This window comes from Chrysochloris asiatica, unplaced genomic scaffold, assembly GCF_000296735.1.
Source record: "Chrysochloris asiatica unplaced genomic scaffold, ChrAsi1.0 scaffold00190, whole genome shotgun sequence".
In the NCBI taxonomy this organism is placed as follows: Eukaryota; Metazoa; Chordata; class Mammalia; order Afrosoricida; family Chrysochloridae; genus Chrysochloris; species Chrysochloris asiatica.
Window position 1 is genome coordinate 554,581 of NW_006408708.1, and position 20,063 is coordinate 574,643.

General features: G+C 38.6%; 1 protein-coding gene across 2 annotated transcripts in view; it reads left to right on the forward strand.

Moving 5' to 3' along the window:
- Window positions 1-20,063, forward strand: part of GAB1 (GRB2-associated binding protein 1) — a 160,138-nt gene that overhangs the window by 129,915 nt on the left and 10,160 nt on the right. The window contains exons 3-7 of one of the 2 annotated variants that reach the window (XM_006872265.1): window positions 1,305-1,530; window positions 5,342-5,943; window positions 7,168-7,253; window positions 7,442-7,745; window positions 19,502-19,591. In XM_006872265.1, the coding sequence (XP_006872327.1) occupies window positions 1,305-1,530; window positions 5,342-5,943; window positions 7,168-7,253; window positions 7,442-7,745; window positions 19,502-19,591 (1,308 nt within the window). The remainder of the gene's footprint in view (window positions 1-1,304; window positions 1,531-5,341; window positions 5,944-7,167; window positions 7,254-7,441; window positions 7,746-19,501; window positions 19,592-20,063) is intronic. The other variant, XM_006872266.1, reaches the window with a different exon arrangement.

Consider the following 20,063-nt stretch of genomic DNA (forward strand, 5'->3'; position numbering starts at 1 on the left):
ATATATATATATATATATATATATACACATACATACATACATATATACATACATAGGAGTCCAGTTGTGGTCCTGTGGGTTAATGCGCCAGACTGCAAAACTGTTTGAACTGCAAAGTCAGTGGTTCAAGCTCACCAGCTGCTCCTTGGAAACCATATACACTATGGGTTGGAACCAACTTGTCGGCACTTAATAACAACAAATATATATAGAGAGATAGATATAGATATAGATATATACTCCCTTACTATATTTTAGGATCTAAACTGTAATGTTTTGCTTTGTAAAAAAATCTGTTTCACTCCAGCCTTTTATAGTCTAAAGAGACAGTAAACCAATTAATGTATTCATTCTAATAAGCTTTTTCTGCTTCTGGATTACTTATAGCCTTGTGTTCCTAACCAGATTAACAGAGCATTTTTCTTCTGGACCCTTAAAATTGTACTTGGTCATATCATTGATTACATTAGGATTTTATTTCTGGATTTTCAAATTGCTTTTTCTGTATACCATTTAGCTATTTTCACATGTTCTCAGAACATAGAAAGTGCTTACTATTAACTATATCTTCTTTTGCTGATCCCCCTGTTTTATGAAGTTGTTATGGACATCCACTAAATGGCAATGGAGGCTATATGCTGAGAAAAGAGGTGATGCTCTAAATTCTTCAACATGAGTAGATTTCATTTTTACAAGTCATAGAAGTAGTCTGCTGAGAAGTAGAAAGGAAAGTGTAAATGTAAAGTTCTGACGACCCCTAGTACCAATAGCAGCAGGGGTTGTAGTTGTATGCCATCAAGTTAGTTCCGATTCACAGTGATTCTGTGTAGGGTTTTCAAGAAACAGCTGATGGGTTTGAACTACCAACCTTGCTGTTAACAATCCAGTGCTTATCCTACATTGCCACACCAGGACTCCTTTTTACTCCTTGTCGTTTTTGTTAAATGCTGTCAATTTGGTTCCAACTCATAGTGACCCTTTATGGGGTTTCCAGGGAGCAGCTGGTAGGTTTGAACTGCCAACTTTGTGGTTCACAGTCCATTGCTGATCCTACAGCACCAGTCTTAGTAGCCTCAAAATTAATTGTTGATGCAGGCAAGGCTACCATGGCTATGTAGAGCATCTGAAATAGAAATGAGATCCTACTCTTCAGATCTCTTTGACAAGAATCAATTATGTCCTATATAAATATTGCCATTTGGGTAGTATTTGTCTTGACTGTAACATTGCCATGGTATATTATGTAAGTTTTCCTTAAAAAAAAAAAAAAATGTGAAAGACAATGGTAAACTTTCGTGTTGCAGATGCTGTGAAGCCACCTGGCCCCTCCTTGCAAGCACCAGTTGATTTACCTTTAGCTATAAATGCAGCACCATCATCTGCACAGGTGGATCCATCTTCTGCTACTCTACCTCCTCCATACCAGCTAATTAACCTTCCACCACACCTGGAAACTCTTAGCATCCAGGAGGATCCTCAAGACTACCTCTTGCTAATCAACTGTCAAAGCAAGAAGCCTGAACCTATGAGGTAAGTCGTGTGTGTATGTGTGCTTGTAAGTTTAGGAATCCTAGTTTAAGGCAGGTTTCTATTACTCCAGTGATGATTTCTGTTATTCTGGAGATTTTGATGAAGACATCCATCTCTGCAGTCTTTAATCAAAGAACAGTTTTAGCTACAAGGCTCTTTGGGAAATCTGTCTAAACTTACATAGTCTTTGTTACAGACTTACAGTCTTACTTGCTTAACAGATTTCACTGATTTATAAATGGTGATCTTGCTCCATTTCTTATGTGATTGTAAACCAGCCAAGGGTCATCTTTGGTATCTGAAGAAGGAGAAGAATACCTACTGCTAGAAGATTTTGAAAGCAAAACGATTCCACTGCAGTGAGTGTATCGTGGTTGTTTGGGATCTGTGTGAGAAATTAATCATATAGGTAAAATCCCAATATAACAAATTCTGTGGAATATATAAATTGAGTTGTAGTGAAATTTAATAATTATATTGCTAAAATCTATTTTCGCAGTCTTCATACCTAACAGTGAAACCCCCAATGTTGTTACATCGTCATGGAGTCAGTTCCGACTCATAGTTGGGTTTCCAACCTTCTGGTGTGGTGCTATAGAATAAGCACTGGGCTACTAAACAACAGATTGTCCGTTCAAACTCACCAGTTGCTACTCAGAAACCCTATACAAGGTCACTATTGAGTTGAAACCGACTGGATGATACTTAACAACTACCTAGGGTTTCCAAGGAGCAGCTGGTGAATTTGAACTGCCGATCTTGCAGTTAGCAGCAGTCCAGTGCTTATCCTACAATACCACACCAGGACTTTTTACTTATAAAGTAATAAGTAAAATTTCATATATGGAGTTTGGTGCTTGATAAGAGGGATCATAGAGCCTTTCTCAAAGCTTTAGTTTTCCTGTCATCTTTATCCCTGTTCCTCCAATCCCTCTTTTTTTAAAGTATATGCTATTTTAATTTGATCATTCTTGTCATTTAGTGTTGAATGCTTGATGCTGATAGAGTTGGAGAGTAATTATTTTACTATTTGAAAAGGGAACAGAAACTAAAATGATTGGGAGGACTGTCTCTACCATTAACAACTATGTGACAATTCCAGAATAAAAATGGGAGTGGATTGCATCATAGATGTAAAAGATGTTTTTAAGCAGGTTTATAAGATATAAAACATTTCTATGAGAAAGACTATTGTTTTTCATGTAGTAAGTGGCTGTTACGTGGCTAGTATCACATAAAGAACTTATTTTAAAATGTTGCATGTAGAATTTAAGATCCACAAACAGTCCATCGTTGGTTTATGTGCATTTGTTGTAATGGGATTTTACCTGTAAGAACAAAAAAATAATCTTATAAATCAACACTAGTTATATCAGATTCTAACTTGATTTTGCCTGTTTGCTGTGAGAATTTTAAATTACACACTTGCAACTTTGTAAGCTATGCTACTAACTAAGATTTTATTTCATGGAGCCTTGAAATTATTCTTTAATATCCATTTTTAAAACCCAACAGCTAAGTGACTTTTTTCAATAAAACCCAACAGCTAAGTGACCTTTTTCAGTATATTTTTTATATCTACTATCTTTCAGCAATCTTACTAGTATCACAGTAAGATAGGATTTTAATTTTCTTTCCTGTTGTAATTTAAGAAATTGTACTGAAATGTTGCCACCAACAAGTAAACCCGAGTAGGGGTGATGGGAAATTAGGAAAAAAGAAAGACACAAGACACAAAATGAAAACAGTAAAGTTGTACCAGGTGGGACACAGCACTCTGATGGAGATACTGTGACTCAGACCTAGTGCCATGAGTATGTTATATACACAAATCAAAAGAAAGTGCTGGGGGCAGGGAAAGGAATGCAGAAACATCTGGTGTTATTGATGTAAGCAGTAAGCGGGACTTTAACCCACAGTGCCACACCAGGGCTCCAATTTTATACCTAGCTCTTGCAAAAGTGATTGCTGAATAACAGATATCTATAAAGTACCTCCTATATACCCACCATTTTGGTAGGTGCTATAGAGGTCCAAGAAGTGCTGATGTAGCGCTGTGGGTTAATGCGCTGGACTGCAAAGTCGTTTGAACCGCAAGGTCGGTGGTTCAAGCTCCCTAGCTGCTCCTCGGAAACCCTGTACAGGGTCGATATGGATCAGAATCGATTCAACAGCACTTAACAACAATAGAGGTCCAAAGGAATAAAATTTGTATTAAATAGAGTTCCTTCAAATAAAGTTACCTTCAGACTTTATAAGCAAAGTTTTTAAGATGTCAAACCTACAAGGAAATAAGTATTTATAGAGCAAGCCAATATGTGAGAGTTGTCTTGCGAAACTTGTATTCATCCTTCAAGAGTCAGCTGAGACACGAGCCCCTCTAGGAAGCATTCGCCAGACTCCCAGGGTGGAATAAACATCCCTCTCAGTTTCCATGGCATGTTGGTCATCCTTCATTTCTCACTCTTAGTACTGGAAATAACTTGATATTTTTGTGTATTCACCACTAAATGATAAGCTAGACCAGAAATGTATGTTCTACTCTAAACTTGCATGTTTGAATTAAATGAAGTACCAATTTTTAAATATGCCTAGGTGCTTTGGAAATTCCAAGATGGGACAGTGCAAGTGTTTTTAAGACAGCGAAAGCTCCATAAGGGTAGTTGTTGTTGTTGTTGTTAAGTGCCGTTGAGTCAGTTTTGACCCATAGCGACCCTGTACAGGGTTTCCGAGGATGTAAATCTTTACGGGAGTAGAAAGTCTCATCTTTCTCCCGCGGAGCGGCTGGTAGTTTCGAACCGCTGACCTTAAGGTTCACAGCCGATTCGTAACCACTACGCTAGGGTTTGAATTACATCCAATCTGCTGAAAGATAAGAGCATGTCATCAGTAATTTGGAAAGAAGTGAGCTCATAATGGGAGGTAGCCTACCTGGAATAAAGGATTTAACTCAGTGAACAGAAGAAGTAACATGGTTCATTCAAGTTTGAGTCAGGTTATAATGGTAACCTTGGACCCAAGCAGAGTTTTCTGTGGCCTTCAGGTAGTTTCCATAGCCTGTAGGGACCCTTGATAGGTTTTGCTCTGAGTAGATGAGTGGTTAAGTAGTTTCATCTTAACTTATCCCATATTCTATAATGTCCCAAAAAAGAGAGATTGAAAATATACCCAAACAAAGCATAAGTTAATCTCAATAAGATCTCTCAAGATTAATTATTAAATTATTTAAGGTACCTTTTGATCCTCTTTATAATATAGGCTAAATGTTTAACAAACTGAGTAGAAGGGAAGATATAATTTATTAAGTTGCCCCGTTCATGTAGCTCACATTGAATTGATTCAATACCATGTTATCATTTCGTTTTCCATAACAGTGAAGTTGCTACAGGTGAGCTAAAAAGCAGCAATCAACCAGATTTTATGAATTGTAGTAGTACTAGGTTTTTGCTGCTATCCAGAGGAAAAGCATCTCCTTGTGTGTTTCTTAATCATGTACCTTTCTCATAGTTTTGAATCTAATTCCAGTGCTTTAGGGATTATGGTTTTAGGTGTGGATCTAATGGGTGGAATTTAGGGAGTAGAGAGATACAAGAAAGAAATTAGGGAGACTACTTCGAATGGTTTCCTGGTGGTGGTTTGGTTGCCTGGTGTACAATCATAAAAACTAAAGAATGTTTGTGCTTTAAATCTTAATGGATCATACCAAGGAAAAGCTATGTGTTTTGATTGCTAAGCTATAAATATGTTTAAGCATAGTCTTATGTTTTCATCATACTAATGTTTTATCCTGTTGCTAACCATCTTTATTTAGAACGCATGCTGACTCTGCAAAATCCACCTCTTCGGAAACAGACTGCAATGATAATGTCCCTTCTCATAAAAACTCCACGTCTTCCCAGAGCAAACATGGAGTGAATGGCTTTTTTCAGCAGCAGATGACGTATGACTCTCCACCATCACGTGCTACATCTGTTCCTATAGACTCCAGCCTTTATAACTTGCCCAGGAGTTATTCCCACGATGTTTTACCTAAGGTGTCTCCTTCTAGTACTGAAGCAGACGGAGAACTCTATGTTTTTAATACTCCATCTGGGACGTCAAATATAGAGACTCAGATGAGGCATATATCTGCTAGTTACGACATTCCCCCAACACCTGGTAACACTTACCAGATTCCACGAACATTTCCAGAAGGAACCTTGGGACAGACGTCCAAGCTCGAGACTATTCCAGATATTCCTCCACCTCGGCCACCAAAACCACATCCAGTTCATGACCGATCTCCTGTGGAAACGTGCAGCATCACGCGCACAGCCTCAGATACTGACAGTAGTTACTGTACCCCTACTGCAGGGATGCCAACATTGCGTAGCAATACCATTTCCACTGTGGATTTGAACAAATTGAGAAAAGGTTAGCTCTAATGGGATTCTCCTGTATTAGAGTTAATGATAGAGCATCTGTTTTTCTGAATTGTTGTTGTTTTAAGCATTATATAATAATGTGAATTGATAATACTTTCCTCCTCCTTCCCTACAGCTCTGTAGTCATCTATTTATACAGCCAAGCTAAAAGTTTCAGTAGGTCTCTGGAAGAGAGGGTGTGTGTGCATGTATGTTTGTCTGTACATGTTCTGCTGGAAGGAAGAAGGAGTTAAGAGTTTTTCATTCTTGAAGAAGTTTGCCCTTTGTGATGCCTTCCTCTCTGCCACTTTCTATATTTCCTGCACCCCTCTTTTGACCAGAGGAGCAGGAAATGGACCAGCCATGAAACCTCTCTGAACCTTTCCTGCATTTGTGTGCCATTATGGACACTTCTCTGTCATATCTGTTGGGTTCTGTTTCCTTCCTTCCTATAAAAGTTGTTTTCACATTGAGTCTGACAGGTGATGTTCAATTCCACCCAAGCCATTTTGCTTTTTGTTTGATTGTTGTTTTTATGTGATGAATCTCCTTTCTCTGTTATTCCTACCCACTTCAAGGACTGCTGTAATTGAACATATTTTGCCTATACCATCTCTTAGAGTCTGCCTCCAAAAGTTGCTTTGAGAGGAGAAAAGTTGGGTCTAGGTTATTCTCTGAGATTCTTAAATTCCTAAAAATAAAAGCCAAAATTTTAAATACCTGCCCTAAAAACTATCAACTAAAATGTATGTGTTTTGCAGTAGCATTAACCAGCTGTCTTTAAAGAGCATAAGATTTAAGACATCATTAATGGAACTTATATTGGTACTTACTTAGCTATTCAAGGAGCTCTGGTAGCATAGTGGTTACAAGTAGTGCTACTAACCTCAGGGTCAGCAGTTCGAAACTACCATCTGTTCTGCGGGAGAAAGATGAGGCTTTCTGCTCCCATAAAGATTTACAGCCTCGGAAACCCTGTACAGGGTCACTATGAGTCAGGACACTGGTATCAGTTAACATAGGTGTATCTGCATTTTCTAGTAGTTTGATTTACCAACTCAAGATATCATTCTGTGAGCTGTGGGTGTCCTTTTTAAAATCCGTGTGTATCGAAGGAGATTAGATCATTGTATCTGTGTGTGTGCAGAAAGAGAAAAGGAAAAAAAAGATTCTTGATCATCCTGAGAGCTAGCAAAAATGGGAAAAAATATTGATATTTTTTTCTTTGTTTTAGATGCTAGCTCTCAAGACTGCTATGATATTCCACGAACATTTCCAAGTGATAGATCTAGTTCGCTTGAAGGCTTCCACAACCACTTTGTAAGTATATTTGATCTTGGCATCCTAGAGTATTTTATTGTCAAAACCTGCACTTAGTGTCCTAAGACAAAACGAGATCATGAAATAGCAGTACCTTCATAGCCGTATGAATAGGTGTGACTTACACTTATGTTTGCCCATTTAACAGTGTTTTTTGTGTCTTAAAAAGAACTGTATGTGTGTTTTAGAAAATCAAAAATGTGTTGACAGTGGGAAGTGTATCAAGTGAAGAACTGGATGAAAATTACGTTCCTATGAATCCCAACTCCCCACCACGGCAACATTCCAGCAGTTTTACAGAATCAATTCAGGAAGCAAATTATGTGCCAATGACACCAGGAACATTTGATTTTTCTTCATTTGGAATGCAAGTGCCTCCTCCTGCTCATCTGGGCTTCAGGTCCAGCCCAAAGACCCCTCCCAGACGGCCAGTGCCTGTTGCAGACTGTGAACCGCCCCCTGTGGATAGGAACCTCAAGCCAGACAGAAAAGGTAAGGAAAGCAAGGAGTGGGGAACCAATCTGGGGCCAGTTTACATCTATATTTAAGTGGCGTGAAGTCCAAAAGAAACTGGGCCAAGACTACCTTAGTTAACATCTTAATTCAAGGAAAGCAATACTGCTATTTAGTTTAATCATTCTTATATGTTGTTGGTGCACAGGTGAGATTTAGGTCTCCCGTCTCTAAAGTGGAGGTTATAAATTAAAATACCCACAGGGGCTGACAGGCAACAGGAAATAGAAGCAGGACCTGTCCCATCTAAATGAGCCATCTACTGCTGGGCTCCAGTCCTCTGTTGACTTAGGCAAATTTGGGCTCATGTGAGCAAATTCTCTGATGCTTCAAGAGAAGCCAACAATTTGGACTTCGTTTTACACATTTCGCTCTTGATTTTCAAATTCTAAGAGCTATTTTAGTTATTTAAATATAAAATACAGACCAAGACAAATACCTCTGCAAGTTAGACACAGCCTTCAGCTTCTATTATGTAACCTGTTCTCTAGAGTAGATGGTATCAAATCAGATTTAAAATTATTATTGTATTTGATGTAATTCTTTAAGAACAGGAAAGTTGCCTGTATACTCTTTCCGTTCTGTCAGCATAACAACTTTTTAAATATTTTTCCACCTATGCTGGGTATAAATAAGTGCTTCTAGTCTATTTTTTTCATACTGGCTTTCATAAGTAACATTAAATTCTAAAGTAGCATGGTCTGTTAAGAACTCTATGTGAAAGAAACATTTTGGCCAGTGGGTAATAAATAGCCAAGTTTGAAAATTTGGAGTTTGAGTGTTTAAAACAGACAGTTGTCTATTTGCTGTGTTGCAGCATGCTATGAGTGTGTTTTAATCTTGAGAAGCGAATAAGTTAGTGTCCTGGCTGTGTGGTGACTGATGGGATTTCCAGCTCACTGCAGGAGATTCCAGCACAGTTGTAGCTTTTTATGAACATGTTGTATTTGTGTAAATTTCTCATTAACATGTTCCAGTTGTGGGGAACAGAGTCTGACTACGCAGAGTATCTTGAGAGAAGGGGTTCTGTTTTATTTTGAGTAAAAACACACTGGAACAGAAACTCAAGAGTCCTCAGGACCTGGGAAAGTTCTACGGGACACTCACCTGGTCTGTCATGCTTTTTCCTCTCTGCATTTCTGTCTCGCATTTCTCATGGCAAGTCTTTGCATTTGCTTTGTTCTGTCACTACCAGATTGTATATTTCTTTCCTCTTTTTCGTGTTTTTCTAGCTGATAACCTCTACTTTAAATGGTTTCTGCTTCCCAAGAGCTTTGGGCTGTTATGCCCCTCTGTGGCCTTGGTTCTGCCTGGTGCCTCCTTTCTGTGTGTTCTTACAGCTTTGGTGTCTGCTGCTAATTGCCTCATTCATTATTTACTTACTTCAGATTGCTACAAGAAAATGTGATTAGTCCAGTTTGTCTTTCCACATCAGGGTACATGATTGATTGTAGGCTGGTGTTGGATAAGCACCCACCTTTGGGATGAAACTGCTGGGGGAGATAGTCCTGGATGACACACGTGGCTTCCAGACTGACCAGGAGGCAGGGCAGTGGGCAGAGGCAGCCCTCTTAGAAAGCATGTGTGTGTCACAGGCTTTTTACTTGATAATTTCTTTCCTTCTGTTTCTTTTGGTCTTCATTTGTCTTTAAATCTGTTTCAGACAATGTGAGCTTTTTTACATGCATTATACAAAAGATGTGTCTGAACATATACAGACTTACAATTGAGTTCTTGGAGCACTGGAGGATTAAGATACAAGTATCATGAACTCTGTGAAATTCTGAAAATCTATTAATGCTACTCTGGTGCTTTCCTTATTTTCCTATAATTAGAGCATGTCGGTGGCAGGCAGATGGCTACTTTTTAATCCAGACTTTAACTATCTTGTATCATGAGGTGCCACATAAATCTGGATAGAGGTGATACGGTTTGAAAAAGAGTACAAGAGCTCTAAGTTTGGCCTACTTTATTCCCCTCCCTTCCCTCAGTCTCTGTAGGACTCAAGTTTGAAAATTCTCAGTAAAACTCACAATTACTAATACCACATACTGCAGAATCAGAAAAGAACCCTATTTATGTGTTAAAAACAGTTCGAGATCATAATGTCATGCTCACTTCATTTAGTATCGCTCTGGTAGCGTAGTGGTTACGAATCGGGCTGCGAACCTTAAGGTCAGCGGTTCGAAACTACCAGCTGCTCCGCGGGAGAAAGATGAGGCTTTCTACTCCCGTAAAGATTTACACCCTCGGAAACCCTATACAGGGTCGCTATGGGTCGGAACCGACTCGATGGCACATAACAACAACAACAAGGTCAAATAGGGACTTGTGGTATGGCACTGTAGGATCATCACTGGACTTCAAACCATAAGGTCGGCAGTTCATACCCACCAGCCGCTCCTTGGAAACGCTGAACAGGGGGTCATTATGAGTCGAAACTGACGCACTTAACAACAAGGCAAATAGAGCTCATTATACCCCATTGGACTCCTGGTGTGGTGCTGTAGGATAAGCAATGGACGGTTAATCACAAGGTTGGTGGTTCAGACCCACCAGCCGCTCCTCCGAAACCCTGTACAGTGTAGCTGTGAGTCAGAACCGACTCAACGCCACTTTAACAACAACATACCACATTAATATATTTCTGTATCACAATAATGTGACATATGTAATTTTGTATATCTTATATGTCACCTATGTATATGTATAATTTTACCTCCCTGCATTTTCAGTAAAAGCACAGTGTATTCTAGTATATAAGACATTCATTGCCTCAGTTATTTAAACCAGTAGAACAAAACAAAGTAGGTAGGACTTGGTTACTTCTAGAGATGTGTTCAGTCTTTTAAAAATGTACTCTTGGAAGACAGTGTTTGACCAGATCATTTATTTGGTATATTTCCTTAGAAACAAAAGGAACTGAGAAAGAACTCCCAGAAAGAAACACCACATGATTTTTTGAGAAATCAAGAATAGGTTCAGTATAGCATTAAAGATATTGCCAAGATCATAGTAATGAAAAAAGAAGTTTGCTTTTCTTCAGCACTATTCCATTTTTTAAATATATCTGGTAACAGAGGAGGCATGACAAAGAAACACTACAGGTCTGACTTTGTCAACTTCCTTTAGAAACCTATAACTTTTCAAAAGCACAGATTAAAACCCAAATTCCAATCTTATAGCAGAGTTTATGCTTTCAAATTGTCACTGTTAAATGCCTTACTTGGTCAAGACATTCTCCTCATCATTCGTGTCATTGTCACGAGTCTCTAATTTCAAATTTCATGACATCTAATAAATGACAATCTATTATTCCAGCTTCTCCAATTGACTAAAACTTGATAAACAAATATGATCCTATCAAGTAAGGCCTTGATTAATTTCAAAGCACAGTCTAACTATTTAAGTAAGTGAAAGCCCAATATGAATGCTTCCTTGGTTGTCTACTTTGTTTAAGGGTCTACAATAAATGAGTACCATTCTAGTCCTGTTTATATTCTAAATATAGAAGTCAGCTGCTGTACTTTGCAGTATAAAGACATACTTTTAAGAAGTTTTGAGTAATTAAGATGAGAAATAAGTAGATATTTTAAATACTTAAACTTAATGTACTATCATTTACGAATCGGGCTGCGAACCTCAAGGTCAGTAGTTCCAAACTACCGGCTGTTTCGCGGGAGAAAGATGAGGCTTTCTGCTCCCGTAAAGATTTACAGCCTGGGAAACCCTGTACAGGGTCGCTATGAGTCGGAACCAACTCCAAAGCATATAACCACCACCAATGTACTATCATGGACCCTTTGTCACACTGTGGTGGCTTACATGTTGCTGTGATGCTGTTATGCCACTACTGTTTCAAATACCAGCAGGATCACCCATAGTTAACAACTTTTAGTCGAACTTCTAGACTAAGACAGAAAAAAAGGACCTGGGAATCTGCTTCTGAAAAATGGCCAGTGAAAATCTTACGAATAGCAGCAAAGCATGGGCTGATATGGTGCCAGAAGATGAGCCTTCAGGTTGGAAGACACTCAAAATGCAACTGGCAAAGAGCTGCTTCCTCAAAGTAGAGTCAACCTTAATGACATTAATGGAATAAAACTCTTGGGATTTTTATTTACTGATGTTACTCAGCACAAAGTGAGAAGAAATGGCTTCAAACATCCATTTGTAATTGAAACATGGAGTGTAAAGTATGAATCCAAGAAAATTGGAAGGTGTCAAAAAGAATATTTCAAGATCTGTCTTAAAGTACAATACTATCTGTGATAGTATAATATTCATACGCCTATAAGGACTACCAGTTGATAGCACTGTTATTCAAATTTATACACCAACCACTATGCCAATGATGACAAAATTGAGGAATTCACCCAATTAAGGAGGTTGAAATTGATCAAACATACCTTGATAATTACTGGTGATTGGAATGCAAAATTTAGAAACAAAGAAGGATTGGTGGTGGTGGTGGTGGGCCTTGGTGTCTGTTCCGACTCATAATGACCCTGAATAGGGTTTCTGAGGCTATAAATTCTCATCGTCTCCTGCAGAATGGCTGGTAGTTTTGAATTGCTGAACTTGATGTTAGCAGCCCAACTCGTAACCACTACACTACCAGAGCTCCTTAAAGAAGGATTGTTGTTGTTATTAAATGTCGTTAAGCCGGTTCCCACCCATAGCAACCCTGTATAGGATTTCTGAGGAGCAGCTGGTGAGCTTGAACTACTGACCTTGCAGTCCAGTGCATTATCCAGTAGCACCACACATAATAGGTGGAAAATATGGAGTTGGTGATAAAAACAGTGATGGAGAGCTCATAAAACAATTTTGTAAGACCAACAAGTTTTTTCAACAATATAAATGGCAACAATCCATGTGGACCTTACCAGACAAAATACACAAGAATAAAATCAGTTATATCTTTAAAGATGATGGAGAAGCTCAGTTCAGTCAGAGTAAAATCGGGGACCAGTACAAAATAGACCATCAATTGCTCATATACAAATTCCAGTTGAAACTGAAAAAAATTAAAACAAGTCCACTAGAATCAAAATATGAACACCTGAATTTAGATGCCAACTCAAGAATAGACTTGATGCATAGAATACTAATGACCAAACACTAGATGTATTGTGTGAAGACATGAAGGTTATCATACATTTAAAGGTCATAGGAAAGAAAGAAACGATTTTAAATGGATGTCAGAAGAGACTGTAAAAATTGCTCTTTAATGTAGAGTAACTGAAATTAATGGGAGAAATTATGAAATAAAGGAGCTGAACATAAAATTGCAAAGGGCAGCTCAAGAAGACACAGTCATTCCGGTAAAGGCTTCAGGGAAATGCAATGGTTTTGAATATTGATCTGTATAATCCAGTGGAGATTTTAATATTTTCTTTCAAAAATCTTTATTGAGGAATAATTCACATAAAGTACAATTCACCAGTTTTAAGTGAATATAATAATTCTCTCATCTCATCCCTACTACCTCCTAGCTATTATCTTCATTTGTCCAAGTGGACCTTTTTTTTTAATTTAATTTTTTTTGTGAATTATGCAATGGTTACATGGGAAAACATTAGCTTTACATTCATCCTATTGTGTATCGTTTCATTGTCATGGTTACAATGCCCTCCATGCATCATTAACCAACCAAAGGGTATACCCTGCAAGCCTGCCCTCTGGTCATCAGCACACAGCCCCTCTCCCACTCTGGGTCTAGAGATCCCAGCAGCTCTATCTCTCTATGTCATCATCTCTGCCTCCATCTCTGGGGTCACTGTTTCTCTAGGTAGGGTCCTGCTCTCGCTTTTTTCCCTTGATGGTCCCAGGGACCTCCACTCCTGGATTGCAAAGTCAATCACTCCCCTCCTTTTGCTACAAAATGTCTACCTTTACATTTCCAACCCTCACAGTAAGTCCTGATAACGATTATTCACTATTGTATCACAAGAGACCTATCCGCATTTCTTTTCATCAGCTCCGCCCAGACAGATTGGATACTACTCTGTGGAGATTCTGCCTTCCTCTGCAACCAGGTGGCATCATTGATGGCATCAAGTGTGGCAGCGGTAGTGAGGTTGGCCCAGGATCGGACATTGATTCGTTCTGCTGTGCATGGGGTCGCTATGAGTCGGTTCCGACTCGATGGCACCTGACAACAACAACAACTGCAACCTCTGGAACTAGACTCCCTCTTGAAGACTTAAGCTAGTCACTTCTTGCCTTTGTAGGCCCCCCACCCAATTTTGGGTAGCCAATGTCCAAGTTGCCCATCCCTGTATGAGGGGGTGGGAGTGATCCTGGCTATAAAGATTTATTCCCTCTTTTGAGCTACTGCATCCATAGGTGTAGGTCAAGTGCATCAAATTGTATCAGATTACTCTTTTTTTTGCCCCTCTTCTTTCTTCAAGTTGAGTTCTGATCATCCAGCCATTGAAGCTAAGTCAAGTGGGTATTATCTGCAAATGTGGGTGTTCTTGTGCATATGACCTCTCTTCTTATCAAGTGGATGCTTCACTCTCCACTCTAGTCCTCTGTGACTATGTCACTGTCCCTGGGTTCACAGGAGTCTACTGAATGTGGTAGGGCTCAGCTCACAACTTCATTGCTTGTTTTCCCTCACTTCCCGTTATCGGTGACCAACATGGTCACCAGTCAGAGTGCATGTCTGCTCATGTATTCCCATTGAGTCTTAGTCTTGGAAGGGGGTTTTTCCTGAGGGGACCCGGCCACTTGGCTTGATGTCTCCTGGGCAAGCAACTTGCTTGTTCTTGTAGTAGTCAGTTGGAGTGCCTTATTATTTTTTTTTTTTTCTTGTTGGTTTTCCTTTTAAGAGTACCTTCTGTTTTTCTAACTGCTCCAGGCTGGTCTGCTTGTTCTTTCAAGTAGAAGTTTCCCACCTCAGAAGATTCTGGATGGGGTTCAGGATTCCCCCTGTGGTCTTATGTAATGCAGAGACTCCACAGGAAGCCTCCTTCACTGGGTACTTTGTAGCTCCATTTTAGGTATTCCAATCAGTTATAGGCAGAAGATGGACTTACAAGCTTTCTGTGGTGATATTTTTGGCTATTCCTTTCCCTCACCCTCAAGTGTCCACTTTATAATGTTATGCAAGGGAAACCAAGATTCAAAAGACAGCCAAGCATCTTAACATGGTTTCCCCACTTTTGCCCAATCCAACCTTGCCTCATTGCCTATATTCCAGAGCCCTGTTGTTCAAGGTTGTGCATACATCATTATTTACCTCTGTCCCACTTAGCCCATGCAAACCTGCATAATTGTTCTCCCATCCACCTTGTTCTTCCATTCCCCTCCCCCTTCTTGTATATTTGCCCCCCTTCCCAGCACCCAAACTATCCTGTGTCTATTCCCTACCCTGTGTTCTACCTTCCCCTCCCTCCCCTCATCCCACCCCCCATATCCCAGTAACCAGCAAATAATCCGCCCCCGCCCTTTAGTATGGGTTCTTTTTCTTAGTCTTTTATAATAGTGGTCCTGTGCAGTATTTCTTCTTTTGTGACTGAATAATTTCACTCAACATAATGTCCTCAAGGTTCATCCATGTTTTGCGGTGGCTTCCAGCTTCCTTGTTATTCTTCAAGGTAGCATAATTTTCCATTGTATGTATGTACCACAGTTTGTTTATCCATTCTTCAGTTGATAGGCACTTTGGCTGTCTCCATCTTTTTGCTATTGTAATTAGTGCTGCTATGAACATTGGTGTGCATATATATCTACTCGTCTTATGGCTCGTATTTCTTGTGGGTAAATACCAAGTCGAGGAATTGCTGGATCATAAGGTATTTCTATTTCCAGTGTTCTGAGGAAGCACCATATTGCTTTCCTGAGTGATTGGACCAGTTTTCAGTCCCACCAGTGATGTAGTTCCACCACTGGAACTTTTTTGAGGACTTGTCCTATGCCTGTCATTGTACGAGGGGACTTTAAAAAGCTCTTGGGAATTTTTCATTACCTTTTCATTTAAGTTTTCCAAACTTTTAAAAATCCCTTATAGGTAAGATGGGATGAGGTAAAATATGTTTATCTCACAGTCTGCAGTACTTAGATTTTTATTGGGAGGACTTACTGTTCACCAAAGCAAAGGCAGAACAATGGAAACTCTGCTGGGAAAAACTACAAAGATTCCTGGTGGGAATAAGATCATGAACCTTAAGTCTAGATTCAAATTCCTACATCTTTTTCTCTGTATGACTTTGGGCAAGTTATTTAACCTCTTCAAGACCCAACCTCCTCAACTGATAAAATTATTGAAATCTGTTTTAATTGTACCTGCCTCACAGGGTTATTGTAAGGATCAAATGAGATTTTAGAATGCTTGGTCCTCAATCTATGTAATTATTCATCTAATTAATATCTAAATCCTGATGTGACAATGTAGAATAAGTACTGGACAGCTAACCACAAAGTTGCTAGTGCAAACCCATCAGCCACTCCTCGGAAACCGTATACAGGGTCGGATCCGACTCAGTGACACTTGACAACTACAACAACAATGTAAATGTAGTGGTATTTTGAGGATGTACTATGACTTGAGCTTTGTGTAGAAATTATACATATTAGTTAATGGGAATTTTGTATTTTAGTAATAAAAGAATAGAGATAAAAACATAATGTTATTGTGTGCCTTCAAGTTGATACCAACTCATAGCAGAGTAGAACTGCCCCATACAGTTTCCTAGGTTATAAATCTTTACCGAAGATCACTATGTCTTTTCTCCTACAAAGCAGCTGAGGGTTTTCTATTATGATTACTCTGTCTTCCTAAGCAGGATGTTCTTGTTGGTTTTTTTTTGCACTGTTTTCCATCCTCAAAATATAGACTTTAAAAGAACCTCCTTTGTTATTTTTCATAAGTCTTTCATCATTTTTGGCTGTAGTTACCTAGCTAGCATTCATACAAACATGAGTAATCTTCTTATTGACCTTGATGATCTGATCTTTCCATTTTAGTTCTCATTTCAAAGCTCTTTTTGTTGTCATCTTGGCAAATTATTAGCATTTGAAGAGTAAATGCAGTTAATCAAAGGAGATGGGCTGTTAACCATACATCCCTGAGGTTTTCGTGCCTAAGGATTCAGAAAATGGTATCATTGCTGAAGGTGAGATATGGCACTGGTTTGGAGGAGGAGAGATGGTCAATTTGACTTCACTTATTGGATGTAATATGTCCGGTAACTGGACACATGAAACTAGAGAAAAAGTGACAAACCACAACTAGGTAAATTTAACAGGCATGTGACCTTGATTATTTAATTACAAACATAGATAAAATGCTAACTAATGGCCTACAAAGTTAAGAAATGTACAAAGTGACCATTCAGAGATACTTCATTCACAGTACAAATTAAAAATCAGGGAAATTTTTCTGAAGAACCAATGAAAGTGAATCTTTCAACAACAACAAAAAGAGAGAGAGTTGGGCTGAGGACACACTGTATAAATACCAACAAACCAAAAGTGGTACTAAAAGCATTTTGTAATTACTAATCATCACATCACCCACTTATCACCCATTTGTGGCTTTCAAGTCAATGCAGTTCCCTAAACCACATGCAGATGCTTCAAATAATATCAAAACTGCAGGAATTGTAGAGTAATAATAGACAAACACTCCTACTCTAAAATCTGAGTTTCCTAAGAATTCCTGTTTCCCAAAAGGCCTACGGATGTACAGGATCTAGAGTACCATACCAGCAGCTGTGAGACCGGAGGAAACTTCATCCTCTTAGTATGATTGTGACCTGAGCAAGTCACTTCACTTCTTTTTTCTCAGGGGTTCTCATTCAGAAAATGAAGAGGCTAGATTTGGTCTTTAAGGGTCTTTGAACTCTAAAACAAATGGATTTTTCTCATAGTAAAACTATCTTTTGCCTATTGCTTTATGAAAGGGCAATACACTGTTTGGGAAGTTTAAAAAGTTTTTTAGAAACAATGTTCTGCCAGGGTGGGCTCTGAATAGGTCAAGTATTAGGAGTCATGGTCTTGACTCACTTCTGAATAAACTCAATGTATTGTCCAACTTAGCAAGTTGGTAAATTAGAACATTCTCATTTTTTTAAATATATCTAACCATAGAAAAGAGTCCTGGTGTGGCTCTGTGGGTTAATGCGCCAGACTGCAAAGCCATTTGAACTGCAAGGTCAGCAGGTCAAGCTCACCAGTCGCTCCTCTGAAACCCTATACAAGGTCACTATGGGTCAGAACCAACTCGACGGCACTTAACAACAACCAAAGAAAATGACATTTAGGGAACTTTTAGGTTTGGGTCAATGAGATGCTATTGTAGGTGTTGTTGTTAAGTGGCAAATTTCCATTTTGCCATCAAACAGATGTTGACTCAACTTTGTAAAGTCTAAGAAAAAAGAAAATTCGGTGCCATTAAAAAGGTATGACATCGAGTCCATTCCGACTTGTAGTGACCGTGTAGTGCAGAGTAGAACTATCCCATAGGGTTTCCTAGGAGTCCTGGCATGGACTATAGGATAAGCACTGGACTGCAAACCAACCACAAAGTCAGCGATTCAAACCCACTAGATGGTCCTCGGAAACCCTATACAGGATCACTATGAGTCAGAACCAACTCCATATCACTTAACAACAGCATCGACTATCTTTATAGGAGCTGATCACCAGGTCTTTTCCCCGATGGAACCACTGACCTTTCTGTTAGCGGCACACACTTTAATCATTGTGCTACCAAGGCACACCTGCCATTAAGAATTGTTGTTGTTGTCATTAAGTACCAGTGAGTCAGTTCTGACTTATAGCAAACGTATATAAGATTTCCAAGGAACGGCTAGTGAATTTGAACCGCTGACCTTGTGTTCAAATGAACCTTGAAGTCCAGAGTTTTATTCTGCAGCACCACATCAAGACTCCCAGAATAGAGCAGTTTAAAACACTGACTCAGATGATTTTTCTGCTCTGAAATTAAGACTAATAATTAGGAACCCTATGAGGCCAGCTGCTGGTTTTCAGTCTTGTCCGGTACATAGAACTCTTCAGCTGTTCTTGTATGTGACAGAGATTAAATAAAAGGAAAATAATAGCAACTAAATGTATACTTTTAAGGGCTTACATTTGAAGCTTCAACAGTCAGCAGTGCCAGAACGTAGACATCTAATTCTTGCAAAATGATGCCACTGCTCATCTACTGAGTATCACTATAAATAAATAAATTTTGTTGGTTTTGGTCATGGATTCGCAAATAATATAGTGTCGACATGCTCCTCTCAAAGCGCTTTGATCAGGAGATGTGGGAACAGTGAGTTTCAGATTTTTTAAATATCTATAACAGATTAGGGAAGTGAAACTTCAAAGAAAATGTAGACATATGACAGAAGGATTTAATCATTGTACATGATTTGATCTGATTTTTCTAAGGCATGTTAGAAGAAAAGCTAACATGGCATGTTTTTTCTCCCTTTCTTAAAATAAAGATAACCACTAATCTGATTAGTTAGCCCACTAAAATCCTACACCTTTTATAACAATGCTTACTAACTTTGTTGCATGCAACTTTCTCCTTTCCATTATGCTGAGCATGAAGAGTATGTAGCAGGATTGAAAATTTCTCCACAAACTTTTGTTTATGCTTATAAGATGTAACATTTCTGCACAGAGCTCTGTTGCTTTTTTTTTTTTACGGAACCCATTTTTCCAGTTAAAAAATAACATTATATTAAGAGAGTCTTCTTTTTACCAATTAGGTCAAAGTCCTAAAATTTTAAGACCCAAACCCCATGGTTTAGAGCGAACTGATTCACAAACCATAGGTGACTTTGCTACAAGAAGAAAGGGTATGTACTTTAGCACCGCATGCTGTATGGGATGTTGGGAATTGATTTTATTTTCTTTAAAAATTTATTTCTTAAAAAGTAAAGAAGAATACTGCTGTTGTAAATAAAGCTTCCCAGCATGTTATATCTAAAGTGAATGCTTCCCATAATACACATTGAGTTTCCTTACAATGTCATTAACAAAAGCATGTGAAAAATCCCATAATGTCATATTCAGTCTTATCTCTATATATTATTTCTTTAAATCTTTAGACATCAGTACATTGTTTCCTTTATGCTTGTAAATTGCTTGTGAGTTCCAGTTGTCTTCTGTCTGTATTTTTATATGTGATATTTGTGTTCTGTTCTAAGAATTCTATCATGGACTGATAGCTAAACTGCTATTATTCTTTAGGCTTTAAAAAAAAATTAGAGTTAGAGAAATGGTTTTATAGTCAAGACATTATTTGATTTTTAAGCATATCAATGTGCA